The 15,000-nt window shown below is 39.7% G+C and overlaps 1 protein-coding gene and 1 pseudogene across 4 annotated transcripts in view; both read right to left on the bottom strand.

Moving 5' to 3' along the window:
* Nucleotides 1-15,000, bottom strand: part of LOC138047033 (NLR family CARD domain-containing protein 3-like) — a 276,247-nt pseudogene that overhangs the window by 71,217 nt on the left and 190,030 nt on the right.
* The window catches only part of LOC138047027 (NLR family CARD domain-containing protein 3-like), a 230,841-nt gene that overhangs the window by 158,522 nt on the left and 57,319 nt on the right, over nucleotides 1-15,000 (bottom strand). The window contains exons 1-5 of one of the 4 annotated variants that reach the window (XM_068893704.1): nucleotides 10,647-10,970; nucleotides 10,469-10,553; nucleotides 5,566-6,216; nucleotides 1,737-1,769; nucleotides 654-716 (exon numbers count right to left, since the gene is read on the bottom strand). The exons of the other annotated variants lie outside the window; for them this stretch is intronic. Of the exons in view, the coding sequence (XP_068749805.1) occupies nucleotides 654-716; nucleotides 1,737-1,769; nucleotides 5,566-6,208 (739 nt within the window). The 5' untranslated portion in view covers nucleotides 6,209-6,216; nucleotides 10,469-10,553; nucleotides 10,647-10,970. Of the gene's footprint in view, nucleotides 1-653; nucleotides 717-1,736; nucleotides 1,770-5,565; nucleotides 6,217-10,468; nucleotides 10,554-10,646; nucleotides 10,971-15,000 lie in introns of those variants that run through there. 4 annotated transcript variants of the gene reach the window in all.

The following is a 15,000-nucleotide window of genomic DNA, read 5'->3' as shown; positions in this document are numbered from 1 at the left end:
TTTCTATTCTGTACAGTCAATTTGTTTCAGTGCCACACGCGTTCCATACATGTATTTTCAAGCTTCTCTTTGGTGCTTCCTTCTTCAGACTTCCATTTCTTTAACATATCTTTGTAAAAAATTAAAACTCATTACTTTTTCAGACAAACAGGCCAGTATCACTGACTGTGTGTATCTTCATGTTCTTATGCAATTAATAATTTAAAAATTCTAAATTTGGCTTTATGTGAGCCATGTTAACCTGCATAACGTAAACATCTGATGCAACTGCAAGTGGAAGCATTGTTTACTGCAGGACATTTATGTCCAGGATCACAACATGGCGAGGTAGTCCAGCTCTTTATGGAATAGAATACAAAGTTTCTATGAAATCTACTACAATAAATGTATATACCAACATGTATTTACAATCATACGTCCAGGCTTTAGAATTCGGGTGTTTAGGGTTACCATTTACTTTTTTATGTAAGTATTTATTTATTCATTAATTGTATTTATACTATTCTCTATGTGATAAGAAAAACCAGTATTAATTTTAGTTGGATTACTGGTACTGTTTTTCCACACACATCTCTCCTTTCCTTCTACTTTTACCATAAATCACAATGTATGTATGTATGGTATTTATCGTATTAAACAATCAGTTAACACACCTTCCACCTGTCCAACCTTGTCCTTGGTGCTGCCTTCATCTGACTTCCACTGCTTTAGCATTTCTGGGTTAAAAAAAAAACAATGCAATGAGACAATAATTTATGTTTCCCATGCTTTGATGCATCTTAACCAATTGATTCCTGCAACTGTTTTACCCTGTCTAAACGTCAGACGCTTTTTCTTGTCAATGGAGGGCAATTCAGGAGTCAATGGGTTAACATTAGGTGGGTAAAATAATGGAATACCTGCCAGTTTTCGTATATAGTGTACCCTTTTTTAATTACAGTAACTAGGCATTGGCTGATATTCTGTAAAGCCCCTTGGTGCTGCCTTCGTCAGACTTCCAATTCTTTACCATATTTTTCGTAAAAAATGAAAAGTCACAAAATTTTCAGACAAATAGGTTCATTACTGAAGGTGTCTAAGTTCATGATGTTCTGGCACTTAGTTTATAAAACTAATTCTCAATGTGGCTTTATGAGCCACGTTAAACCCTTCCCAGCAATACAAAATGGGCGTCATCTGGTTTGTTTTTCCTATAAAAATTCCATGTGCAAAAACTATGCATAAAATCTCCATCCTCTAATCTCATCGATCCTATTACATTTTGTATGATTTTCTGAAGAAAACCAGAAAGGATTTTTATTCAGCCAAACATTTAAACCAAGGTTCTTTCCATCTTATTCAATTATTCATCTTAATTTAAGTTTTTGAATTCTGAATGCTAATGCTCAATTCACCCTATTATTTAAGTGATGCAGCCACGTAACAGTGTAACATGTAGCCAAGTAGATACACAAGTGAGACTTCTAGTTCTTCAGCTGTTACTACATGACTGTATAAATCACAATTTATTATAATTATACTTTATTACAAAATGGCCACCCTTTTAGTATTTTTGGTTTGAGTGCAAATTGGCCCTTTTGGCCTCATTTAAGGTTAAATAAAGTTATTCTTTTGAATTTTACAATTGAAAGCGAGGCCAAAAGGGCCGATTTTCAAGCAAACAAAGGAATACTAAAATGGCCGCCAATCTGGAATAAGGTGTATGATGGTTGTTTCATTAAAAATAACAAATACACCTTTCACTTCTTTGACTTCTGACTTCACCATTTCTGGAATAAAATAAGAAATAAGATAATTATTACCGCATTGTGTGTTCTGAATGTGGCTTTATGAACCATGGAAACCCCTGTATATAACATAAACTTCTGATGAGACTGTTACTGGAAGTAATGTTTACTAGTACAACACATTTATGTGGATGCACTTTATGGAAGATGGAACGACAAATAGATCCAACAATCATGAGTAATTTACATGTACAACTTACAATAACTTAGGGTTTGGAGTTGGAGTGTTGAGCGTAATACCATTAATTTTGTCTATGCAATAACATGCAGGTTTGGAAGGGACAATCTGTGAATGATGTTTCTTCCCAGCTTTGCATGATAATAACTTGGAGAAGGATTAGCAACTAACAAAGTTAGTGTCTGCATTTCATTAACATGCAAATCCTTAACACATATTGTATCATTTTAGTGATGAACACACCGACCTAGAATGGACCTATTTGGCTGGTACGTTTTGTTTTCCCATTCCAGACCACATGATGATCTCAAAGAAATTTTCCTTTTGTTTTTTTCATAAGTTATGCATACATGTATGTTGTAGTTAAAAATCTTGTCAGGTACTTTTTCTTTTACTAGGTTGTTCTATTTTTTAACCAGGGGTCAATTCAATAAAAAAGTTGTTAGTTTTCAATCTTGTAAATTTCTACACTGGAATTTACATGTCTAGCAACTGGAAGTAATTTGCTCTATTACTATTTTGCTCCCCTCCAGTTTGCTTTCCCAAAAAATTTAGGGAACTGTTCTCTTACATATTTTTCAAAGCATGGTCCCTCTAGTTTATTGTATGAGTCACATCCGATCACACCTTTGTTGACGTTTATACACTGTACAGCTTGACAACTTCCCTTTTAAGGCCTTGGACGGCTTGTTTCTAATTATTATCCTACAGATTGTTGCTAATGAAATTCCTACTTCCTCAGCAACATCTTAAGCTTTGTCGTTATCATCTTGCACAATAAATAAAACATAATGCTCTTAAAGCGTCGTCAACCTGCCTTTCTATATACCATTTCCAGTTGTTTTGATAATGAGCCTCAATAATGACGTCATATTGGTTTTTTTAAATTTTGATTTATTCATTTTTAAGTCCCAAAGTCATCACAGTAAAAGGTAATGATGTAATGGAGGGTGTAAAGTGCTGGTTGCAGGTTGCAGGTTAGGGTTGCATGTCATTGTTTCACTATAACTGAAACAACCCTAACCTTAGGCTTAAATATTGTTTTTTTAGGCCTAATGTTAGCATTAGCAAAGTTTTGGGTTGTTTCAGCTATGGTGAAACAGTGAACAGCTACTGCAACCTGCAGTTTACACCCTCCAATGATGTAATGGTAGCACAATTAAGCCTGCTTACATGGAATACTTTCCCAGGACTTCATAGAAATCAATACTGTTTGTGTACACAAGGAGACTTTTATCAAAAGTTAGATGCCATGAAAAGTCTTAAAAAGGGAAACAGCAAACTCAATGTCTTTATACAAATTATTCCATAACACTATTAATTTTGTGAGTCTCTGCCATCTTCATCAACAACAAAAGAGTTTCACAGATCACTTGACGAGAACCTGAAGTTGAACACTGGACAACAAGAGGAACCAGTGACTGAAAGTGAAGCAAATTAGCAAGTAAAGAACCAGAAATTGAATGTGAGACTCAACACATTGACAAAGAATTATGAGAAAAAGCAGATTTGATACCAAGAAAAATTCTGTAAAAAGATAAGCATAAGATTGTTCGATTGATATGTGCAAGCAAGTCAAGAGTGAAACAAATCAAAACAAGGCAACTACTGTATAACCAGAAATGTAACTACTGAGACCAACTTTGTTTGTGTCAAGACAGGTACATGTAAGGTGGACAAAACATCACCACTTCATCCAGATGTTCTTTTTGGCCAAATAATGGAAATAGAAAACATATGCTGTAAATGTAATTTACATGTAATTTACAAAAGAACATACGTACATGTACAGAACATACGTACATGTAATTTACATGTAATGATTCATTTCATATACCATTTCATCACATGTAATTTAATTCAGTAAACGTAACACTGGCTACAAAATTTGGATTACCGGTAATACAGTACATACTCTTACAAGTTGTATTTCACCCACAAGATCAACAAAATGTAAAAAAACCAAACATGAAATTAAATAAAGAAACAGTAATCAACATTCACAACTAACTGTCGCATATGGCACAAGTCTACAACAATAATTTTGGCTTTCTGCAGGTGTTACATCAGACAGTTTTTAGCTCATCAATGATCAATGAACCTCTTAACAGCAAAAGGGTTAAACCAGTATTAATCAAAACCAGTTAGCACTACCTGTAAGTGAGTATTGCCAAAACTAAAGCTCCTGTAACCCTAATTAACCCTAACCACATGGCTAACCTATAGATCAGTGCTTAGGCCTAATTGCAAACAATGCCTGCAAAAGTTCAAATAAATGCCTGGTTAGAAAAAAAGTTACCTTCTTAGGAAAAAAACATCCAGTTAAAATTACATTTAACTGGGATGAAAAAATTACCTGCAACACATATATTGTACACGTACACATGCTAGCCTGCTTGCAGGTGGTAATTTTGTATTTTGGTCGCCATATGGGACAGGTGAAAGTCAGAAGATCTGGGACGAGTGGGGAATCCATGTACACTGCCTCCCAGAAAACTAGTCTTTTCTCAAGACAAAAAGTCTAATCCTGTCCACGAGCGGACAGGGTTTCTAATTGGTCGAGTAGGTGTCAACAGAACAATGACGTACATGTATTATTTGATCATCAGAGTTAATGAAGCAAGAGAAACCACAGATGTGAAGCGAGTCATACACGTAAGTAGAGCGTTGTCTTTCCAAACTTTTGAGAGAAAAAACACGATTATTTTGAAGCCAGAACAGGAAACCGCTGTTAGAAGTCTGCAAAGATTTTCACCGTATTTTTGCATTTTTGACAATTCAAATACTAACAGAGTAATGGAATAATAACGGAAGAAACTGAAAGCTGATAATATTATGTTTCTTTACGGATATTAACACCATTGGGATCAATTGTCCTGCCTTTTGAAATGAAAAAAGCTTCCTTGACATTACAGATTGAGTTGGAAAATATTTTTTGAACAGAAATTAAATTAACTGCCTAGACAGTTGTATCTGATCCAACATACATGTACACTAACAGTTTGTCCATGGTTGCTTGAACACTGTTTTCTCGCTGCTTGAAGTTGGCTTCACAGATTTTTCAAACTTTCCTTCTTGAACAAGAAATCGGAATGGGCAAAATCTCCACTTATCGTTTGCTTCAGATTCTGCCGGTTTGCTTCCATTCTTTACTGCTTTTTTGGGTGCAAGTAGACACTCCAGAGTGAATTTGTTTACAACTGCATGGTTAAGTGATTGACAGCTTTATTATGGTCTCTTAGTTTATTGATCAATTATTGTGGCGTGACATATAACTGGAAGCTCAACAGAAAGTGGGCAGCTACTGAGAAAGACTAGTTTTACGACAGGCGGTGTATTCCCCATTTGTCCCAGATCTTCTGACTTTCCCCCGTCCAATATGGCAACCAAATACATGTAGAAGAACATATTTTGAAAGAAAGTTCCCTCGAGTCTGAGATGGGAAAACGAAACGTAACAGCTAAAATTGTCTGTTCCCCTGCTTTAGTACATCTTTGCAAAAAAAATGTTAAAGCTGAACCCTCTGTATTGGCAAGATACACAAAACACCTTTAATTCACTAACTTCTAATGGCATTAACTCCTTTGAGATCAAGCATACCTTTAAGCTCACCAAGCTCCTCCTTGGTGTTATCATCATCTTTTTTCCACTGCTTTAGTAATTCTCGATAGTGCTCCTCAAAATCAGGATCCATAGACTCAGTCTTCAGTCGGCTGATCGCACTGGCATAAGTTGTTCCAGATCCAAGGGCTAGCAATGCATTACTTATATACTGCCATAACATATTGAATGTTGCATCATCAACAGAAGCTTGGCTGGCATGAGCGTAGACTTCATTTCTGTAATACTTGATTCTTGCTATGTTTGCCTCACAACTGTTATCACCAGGAAGAGGAAGCATGTCCCAGTTTCCAGTACTGGCAGGAGGACTGAAACCACATATATTTCGCAGCAATACCACCAGAAGCGTAATGTCAAAGCTGGCTGATGACACAGATGAACAAACAGTTGGGTATAGCTTTCCCCACTGTGTGGGATTCAAAATTCTTCTATTTTTCAGTGACTGCAATGTAGGGTAATATGCTGACGTACTTGACAAAATCCTGTGAAGAGCAGCTGGAGAATGTATTCTGTCAAAGGTATCACGAAGGGCCTGAGATCCTACATCCACTAAAAGACGGCACAAACGGGCATAGTTTGTGCTCTCTCTTGTTGAGGGAAAGACTGCTGGACCAGATGCCATGTCCCAATCTGTTGACCACACTGCACGTAAGCAATGCAATATGGCATGCAATAGGTGTTACAGCAATTAACTACAGACTGAGTGAAATTGGGAGGGCATAGTTAACCATCCTGCACAAGAAGGATTTAGCAAAAAGGACTGTGTGCCTGTTTAGGAAAAAATCAACCGATGATACAGTCTACAGTACGCTTTACTTAACCTAATGAACCCTGGGAGTGAGACTTAAAAGAACAGATTTTACTATGTCTGACGCCAGAAAATTGTTTACTCGTCAACTGGGGGACTGTCCTTGGGCACCTGAAGGGTCAATGGGTTAACAAGGTGCCAGTATTAATTTCTGCTAGAAACCACAGAACTACATGTACCTCGAAAAAAGTGCAAAATAACCAAAACAGAATACCGTAAACACCGGTGTATAAGCCACACCCCTAGTTTAGTAACTTAGATTTTGGAAAAAAAAAATTTGAAAGAAATTAAAATAAATCAAAAGTGGAGTCTTGACAAAGATGCCTTACATGTAAATGCACTGTTTCTTCAAGTTTCTTGCAGTGTCAACCCGCGTATTAACTCACTAACATTTTAAAACAGAGAATACTCGAACTCTTACCTATAATTTTCATTCTCTAATAGTATGAAAATCCGACTAGGACATAAATTTGATCTTTCTCTGGCATTTTTAATACAGTATTTTTCATTCCTGTCCATTTCTCATTAGAATTTACATGCAACAACACACTGACGAATGTTTCGGTTCATTTTAGCTTAGTAACCAGGCATTCTCGCTCGTGGTGGATCGATTTCTGTCGAAGTGAGCGGCCATCGTCGACATTATAAACAACTTTGTGGTGGAATGGAGATTCCCTGCCGAGTGAAGTTCACCTGCTCAAGAAAGGCAACGTTAAACCGGTTAAAAGATCTTTTAACGAAGAAGGTTTAATCATTGTGTAAGCTCAAACAAAAAGACTCTTTTAGGAGCCACCAAACTCGCAAAAGCAATGATCAATGCGTAATGTGGTATTGTTTTAGAAAGTTCTTTGCTGCACAAGTCTATACAAACTTAAGAATTTTCGCTAAACTTGTTAATTTATGCAAATTTATGGCACGGTGTCCAGATGTTCTCGCACATAAGGCGCATCCATGATTTGATCCGAAATTTTTGAGCAAAAAGGTGCAGCTTGTACGCCCGTGGTTATGGTATAACACACCCTTCTTTTCAAAATCTCTCTCAAATAGTTACATTGTACATTATTGATCAACCTGAAACACAAAGACTAAACAAGATTAACTTGAGCGCTCTATTGGTTATTGCTATGGGCCTTACTGTTGAAAAAAGGGTCAAATTAGCCTTGGGTTAGTGCTTCAAAACCAGTAAATTAACTTGGAAGTTAAAACAGATGCCATTCAGAGAGTTGGTGTCCACATTTGCATCTTTATTTCTGAAGAGTTTCAACAGACAAATGAAAATCAATACAACTGGGCAAGTGACCCGCACTACAATATTTTATCTTTTCTCCTGCCCTTACTATTCCGGAAACGAAACACAACTTGTTTTTTTAAAATAATTTCATGTCAAAAATAGTTGATTGCAAGATCCAAATAGTTTAACAAGTTTATTTCACATAAACAACATTTAATGCCTTTGTGCACAGTAAGACAATAGACACAACTTGGGTGTAATTGAGGGGCAGGGAATGTACTGGCAAGGCACGGATAATACCCACTGCCCGTATGGACCACTGGATAAGGGGTCTCGGCACCTACCCAAGGGGGTGTCTCACGCCTGTATTGCGAGGCGGGCATAGTTGCTGGCATAATTTCCTGGCGCCAAGTTTAGCCCAGTCCAGCAAAGTATGGTTACAATATGCCTCCTCCCTAACAGGGCTTCAGCACAAGGCTAAAGGGCTGCCACAGGCAGCAATTCCCTGCACACATTTTATTTAAGAGAACTATTAAAGTAGGTTACAATACAGGGAGAGAGGGATTAAACTGCGGAACAGAAAACAGAACAAGCTGAGCTTTGAAAATGTCAAACCGACAAGGCTCACATGGTGGGATTGAATGAAAGAGCCAAATAAGGTAATCACGCAATGGGAAGTCACGCTCTCCTCCCAGGTTGACTGCCCAGTATTTGTTTCTGGCATTAACTAACATCTATTTTGTTCTAAAATATCATTTAATGCTTTAGTGCACAGCAAGGCAATAGACACAACTTGGGCATAAACAAAGGTCAGGGAATGTAATGGCAAAGTATGGATGATACCAACCGCCTGTATGGACCACCAGAGGAGGGGCCTGCAATTGTAGGCACCTAGCAGAGGGTGTGCCTCATGCCTGTATTGCAAGGTGGGAGTACACGGTAGTTGCTGGCATAATGTCCAGGGGCCAAGGTAGAAAAGTCCAGCGAAGTAACAATATTCCCCCTCCCTAACTGGGCTTCAGCTCAGGGTTGAAGGCGGTACTGCAGGCAGCAATTCCCCGCACAAAATGCCGAGATAGATAAGGAGTGCCCTGTGCAAAGCCCATTTAGCAGTTTTGCTACCAAACTTAACAGGGAGAAAGAGCGACCCCATCTCCACGGGGTTGCAATGCCAAAAAGCACATATTGCCTGCCTCAAGGGTGAAAGAAGAGAACCGACGAGTGGAGATAGGGGTCAAAATCGTGACAAGAGCGTAAAGAACCCAAACCAATGGGCATTTCCTAGAGACTAGAGGGCATAAAGACCCTTGCACAAAACATTTCTGGTAAAATGCTCATTTACAATAGTGTAATATAAAGTTGAAACATAAACCCCAAACAAAGGGAATTTCACAGAAAGCCCTCAAGTGCCCAATGGGCCTTTTCCTTCTTGTTTTTTCTTTTTGTTGTTGTTGTTGTTTTGTTTTGTTTTTTATTATATGGAAGAAACATGGCATCAAGCTTAGGACAGTGTTTTCACCCATGTGACTGCCAGCATGTGCCTAAAAGCAGGGGCGGATCTCGGATAAATGGTGACCGGTTTCCTGTTTATTTATTACAATTTAATGGCAGAAATACCTTTATACAGGTATAATACAGAGAGATTAAAAAATGCCATAAGGAGGGTCTGCAAAGAGTCCCAGACCCCATGTCAAAGCAGACCACCAAATACATAATTATAATACAATTGAGATACTTATTCTACAATAATAAAATTTTAATAAACATAAAAAACGAAACTGATTCAGTACAGTGAAATGATGTTTTGTCCATAAGAAATTTCTTCACTTTAAATTTCATAATTCCCGGTACAATTTGCAGTAGAATGTCCACCATCCTGAGCAAAATATTCCAAGAATCTGCTATTGAAGAATCCACTTAACGGGATGCCAACATGATTGCTGTGGCTGTAGGTGAAAAATGGCCAATGTTGGGTAGCTTAACCCATTGACTCCCACGGGTTCCCCATTGAGGAGTAAAATCGTCTCACGTTAGACAGAGTAAAATAGTCTGGCCGGTTTCGGCCAGTTTTTTTTGGATGTTAATGGGTTAAGGCCAGTGCCTATTATTGTTATTGCGCATACGTTCTGCGCATCTCGAAATGCTCAGATTTCCTATGGGTGATGCTTATTAATACAGAGATATTCTTGCGCAGTTCAAAACTATGGGAAGAAAGCAGAACTTAGCAAGTGCTCTTAGTATGCAAAAAGAAAGTTGGGGGTAACCATGCATTTTTCAGAGATAATAAAATATTGTTGATTAATTATCTTCGAAAAATGCGTGGTTAACCCCAATTTTCTTTTCAGATTTCAATGACACTTGTTAAGATCTGCTTTTCCCGCATATTTAGTAAACCGCATAAAAATACCTTGAATTAGTAGGCACAGTCCTATTTGTAAAAAGCTTTAAAATACAAAGCAATGTATCGCATTCTTTGCCAAATTGAAGCTTAATTATCACTGAAAAATGCATGGTTACCCCCAATTTTCTTTTTGGATACCAATTCACCTTTATCACTCGGCGGCCATTTTGGAGTCCGTGGGGAATAAAGGTTGTCTTTGAATTGTCTTTGCCCGTCCAGCCTAACACTGAATGAGAGGTTAGACGGGCAAAATCTTTTGTTTGGACAGTGAGTGATATGGGTCTATAACGACGATAGGAAATCCGAGTACCTCGAGATGCGCATAACGTATGCGCAATAACAATAGTAGGCACCGTCCTTAACTGTGTTTCTACGCATTAAAGCGAAGTCCAAGTTCTGTATACTTCGCTTCACATTCCTAACTACAGAAGAAATTCCATACCTTCAACTCTATATTCAGTTAAGACAGAAGCTGGAGGAAACCAATTCTTTAATGAAAGAAAGCGGTGATCATGTGTGTGGCGTTCCTAAACGAAACAAGGAAATCCACATGAAATTGTTAGAGAAATCACTAATTTAAAACATGGCCGTAGAATTTGCGAAGGGTGTTCAAAACTTACGTATATAACTCGATCTGTTCTTGTCGACAGGAGTGAACGATGCTCTCCGATCTATCATAACAACAAGATCGTACAACACATAGTTTCTACAACTGCAACACTTTCTCAGTGATCGTTGCTATCACACCCTCGCCTCCTCAGTAAAGTAGGAATGGCGCTTGAAGCGCTAGACGAAAGCCGTAACACCAAGTTGTAACTAGACTTGCCACAAGAATCCCAGGAGAAAAGGTTTTGGCGACACGAAGCGAATGAAGAGACGAAGAACCTTTCGAAAGTGGGGTGTAACCAGATGGGTTCTTTCCGTTCGCTCTCTTGTCCCAAGCGATTGAGAGCGACTGGGGACGAAGCAAAGTCACGCCATCTACAATACCAGAGTCCTCGGGCTTCTTGGCCAGCGGGTGAGCGCCCGGAGAGGGAAGGTACGTTATGTATGGGGACATATATTGTACCGTATACATAATATGTACCTTACTTATCTTGCTTAGTTTACTTAGACGCTTGGACTGCTTGAAGCGCTTGGATTCTTTGGTCTGCTTGAAGTCCTTAAATTGCTTGCTGTGCTTGGGTTACTTGAAATGCTTGAGGTGCTTAGGTTACTTTAGGTCGTTAGATTACTTGAGGTGCTTAGGTTGCTTCAGATGCTTGAGGTGCTCAGGTTACTCGGGGTGCTTGAGGTGCTTAGGTCGCTTGAGGTGCCTGGGTTACTTGGGTTGCTTAAGGTGCTTAGATTGCTTGAGGTGCTTGAGTTGCATGAGGTGCTTCGATTGCTTGAGGTGCTTGAGTTGCATGAGGTGCTTCGATTGCTTGAGGTGCTTGGGGTCCTTGAGGTGCTTGGATTGCTTGAGGTGCTTTGGTTGCTTGAGGTGCTTGAGTTGCTTAGATTGCTTGAGGTGCTTTGGATGCTCGAGGTGCTTGGGTTGCTTGAGGTGCTTGGGTTGCATGAGGTGCTTGAGGTGCTTCGATTGCTTGAGGTGCTTGGGGTCCTTGAGGTGCTTGGGGTCCTTGAGGTGCTTAGATTGCTTGAGATGCTTAGGGTGCTTGGGTTGCTTGAGGTGCTTGGATTGCTTGGGGTGCTTGAGGTGCTTGGGTTGCTTGAGGTGCTTGGGTTGCTTGAGGTGCTTAAATTACTTGAGATGCTTGGGGTGCTTGGGTTGCTTGAGGTGCTTTGGTTGCTTGAGGTGCTTGAGTTGCTTAGATTGCTTGAGATGCTTGGGGTGCTTGAGGTGCTTTGGTTGCTTGAGGTGCTTGGGTTGCTTAGATTGCTTGAGATGCTTGGGGTGCTTGAGATGCTTGGGGTGCTTGAGGTGCTTGGGTTGCTTGTGGTGCTTGAGGTGCTTGGATTGCTTGGGGTGCTTGAGGTGCTTGGGTTGCTTGAGGTGCTTAAATTACTTGAGATGCTTGGGGTGCTTGGGTTGCTTGAGGTGCTTTGGTTGCTTGAGGTGCTTGAGTTGCTTAGATTGCTTGAGATGCTTGGGGTGCTTGAGGTGCTTTGGTTGCTTGAGGTGCTTGGGTTGCTTAGATTGCTTGAGATGCTTGGGGTGCTTGAGGTGCTTGGGTTGCTTGTGGTGCTTGAGGTGCTTGGATTGCTTGGGGTGCTTGAGGTGCTTGGGTTGCTTGAGGTGCTTAAATTACTTGAGATGCTTGGGGTGCTTGGGTTGCTTGAGGTGCTTTGGTTGCTTGAGGTGCTTGAGTTGCTTAGATTGCTTGAGATGCTTGGGGTGCTTGAGGTGCTTTGGTTGCTTGAGGTGCTTTGGTTGCTTGAGGTGCTTGGGTTGCTTGGGTTGCTTCAGGTGCTTCAGGTGCTTGAGGTGCTTCGATTACTTGAGGTGCTTCGATTGCTTGAGGTGCTTGGGGTCCTTGAGGTGCTTGGGGTCCTTGAGGTGCTTAGATTGCTTGAGATGCTTGGGGTGCTTGCGGTGCTTGGGGTGCTTGGGTTGCTTGAGGTGCTTGGATTGCTTGGGGTGCTTGAGGTGCTTGGGTTGCTTGAGGTGCTTAAATTACTTGAGATGCTTGGGGTGCTTAGGTTACTTGAGGTGCTTAGGTTACTTGAGGTGCTTGGGTTGCTTGAGATGCTTGGGGTACTTGAGGTGCTTGGGTTCCTTGGGTTGCTTGAGGTGCTTGAGGTGCTTTGGTTGCTTGAGGTGCTTGGGTTGCTTGGGATGCTTGGGTTGCTTGAGGTGCTTGGGTTGCTTGGGGTGCTTGAGGTGCTTGGGTTGCTTGAGGTGCTTGAGGTGCTTCGATTGCTTGAGGTGCTTGGGTTCCTTGAGGTGCTTAGATTGCTTGAGGTGCTTGGGTTGCTTGAGGTGCTTCGATTACTTGGGTTGCTTGAGGTGCTTAGATTGCTCCAGATACTTGGGGTGCTTGAGGTGCTTGAGGTGCTTCGATTGCTTGGGGTGCTTGAGTTGCTTGGATTGCTTGAGGTGCTTAGATTACTTGAGATGCTTGGGGTGCTTGGGTTGCTTGAGGTGCATTGGTTGCTTGAGGTGCTTGTGTTGCTTAGATTGCTTGAGGTGCTTGGGTTGCTTGCTCTGCTTGATTTGAAGTTTTACCGACAACGTGAGCGTACAAATGCATACCTCTCATTATTAATTTTCCTATGAAACAGATCGTGCCAAGTTAGTTTTAAATACTTCGCCCACATTGTACGCTGTGAAGGAGAGGGAATAATCATGATAGTTCTTCGACAGAGCAGAGTTATTGTGGGTGAGTTTTCAATTTTCGTTATAAATACTTAACGCAATTCAGCAGACAATGAATTCAATGCTTTTCTACATACTCTTTACTCGTTGATCACTTGTTTTTCTATGATATAGAGGATAAGGAAGTTTCCGGGTTTTGAACAATGACATGATTGCTTTTTCGTGACTTGAAATAGATAAAGAGCGTTGGATAAGGAAGTTTCCGGGTTTTGGACAATGACATGATTGCTTTTTCGTGACTTGAAATAGATGAAGAGCGTTGGATAAGGAAGTTTCCGGGTTTTTGACAATGACGTGATTGCTTTTTCGTGACTTGAAATAGATAAAGAGCGTTGTATCGAAACAGTTTTCTTGAGTTGATTGATTGTTTGACACTGTGATTTTAAAAATATAACCATAAAAAATTAACAACACACCTCAACTTGTACAATACTTGTTCCGTTTTTAAACCCACTAACCAATGTGACCAGATCACCAGTGAGTATTAGCGCCCTTTCAGATGACAATAGTTTCAGTTCAAAGACATAAATATTTGCGTAACTTATAAATAAAAGCTTCACTAGTAGTAATCATTGATTAGGGATTACTGTCTTAGTCTATTTTGCTCAGTAACCTCCGGTATTGTTTAGAACGAAAAATGAGAGTGAAACGAGGATACATTTTCAATATGTAACAAAAGGTCCTGAAAAAGACCGGCAAATATCCAGTCGTCAGGTATTGAGTTTGCTGTTCTTTGGGACTTTTCACGGCCGGCCCCTGAAGAAAAACTCCTAAACGCAGTTCAACATTAAAACAAGCAACAGTTTGCCAGTTGAGGTGCAACTGCTAAAAATTAACGAAGTTGACCCTCTGACATTAAATGTTACCTACTGTAATGTTTTGTAGTTTGATCAAGAGGATTTAAGCTACATATTTAACATTTACAGTAGCTATAATATTCATATCTCACAAGGTTAGTTCCAGATGAAAGAATCGGGCTGACTGGTTGGGAGGGTAAAGCACGGATATTTGGGTACATCAACTGGGTTGATAAACACACGTTGACTAGCGAAAGGGATTTTGAGCGTTGTTACCAAACTCTCATGTAATACAGGCAATAGTGTTGCTCAACCTTCCAGCCAATAGGTTACGGCACGTTCCGTAGTTGATACAAGGAAGGTTCCGATATAAATCGTCTTTATCAATACGTCTTATGAGCAATCTTACGGTTGCACTGGATCGAGCCTGAAATGGAGACTGATGTGGGAGAATCTTTTCATGTGCAAAAGTTTTTTGCCTGTTCCATTTGCTAAAGGTTTTGGAGTTCAAATAGATCAAGGTCTACCTTAAAACACTCACGTTACATGCGATAAGTATTTTCCTAACCCTAACCGTGCTCTACAACTGAGATAAACGGTCGGCGGAAGCCAACCAGAGCGTGCGTAGAAGTACTGTTCACTTGCGTAGTATATACTTATTTGTTATAGTCAAAGGATTTTAAATGTTGTTGTTAATTGTAAACTTATTTAGTAGTATTTTTATTTTTAAATTGGAGACGAAAAGCCCTTTTTAGAGAGGGACAATAAACGTATATGTAATATAATAATAATAATAATAATAATAGTTTAATACTTGTAGTGCGCAAATTCCATTTACATATGATCAAATGCGCATGA

The sequence above is a fragment of the Montipora capricornis genome, chromosome 4 (genome assembly GCF_036669925.1).
Source record: "Montipora capricornis isolate CH-2021 chromosome 4, ASM3666992v2, whole genome shotgun sequence".
Taxonomy (NCBI): domain Eukaryota; kingdom Metazoa; phylum Cnidaria; class Anthozoa; order Scleractinia; family Acroporidae; genus Montipora; species Montipora capricornis.
Note: the sequence above shows the minus strand (reverse complement) of the source record. Positions and strands in the feature narration are given on the sequence as shown.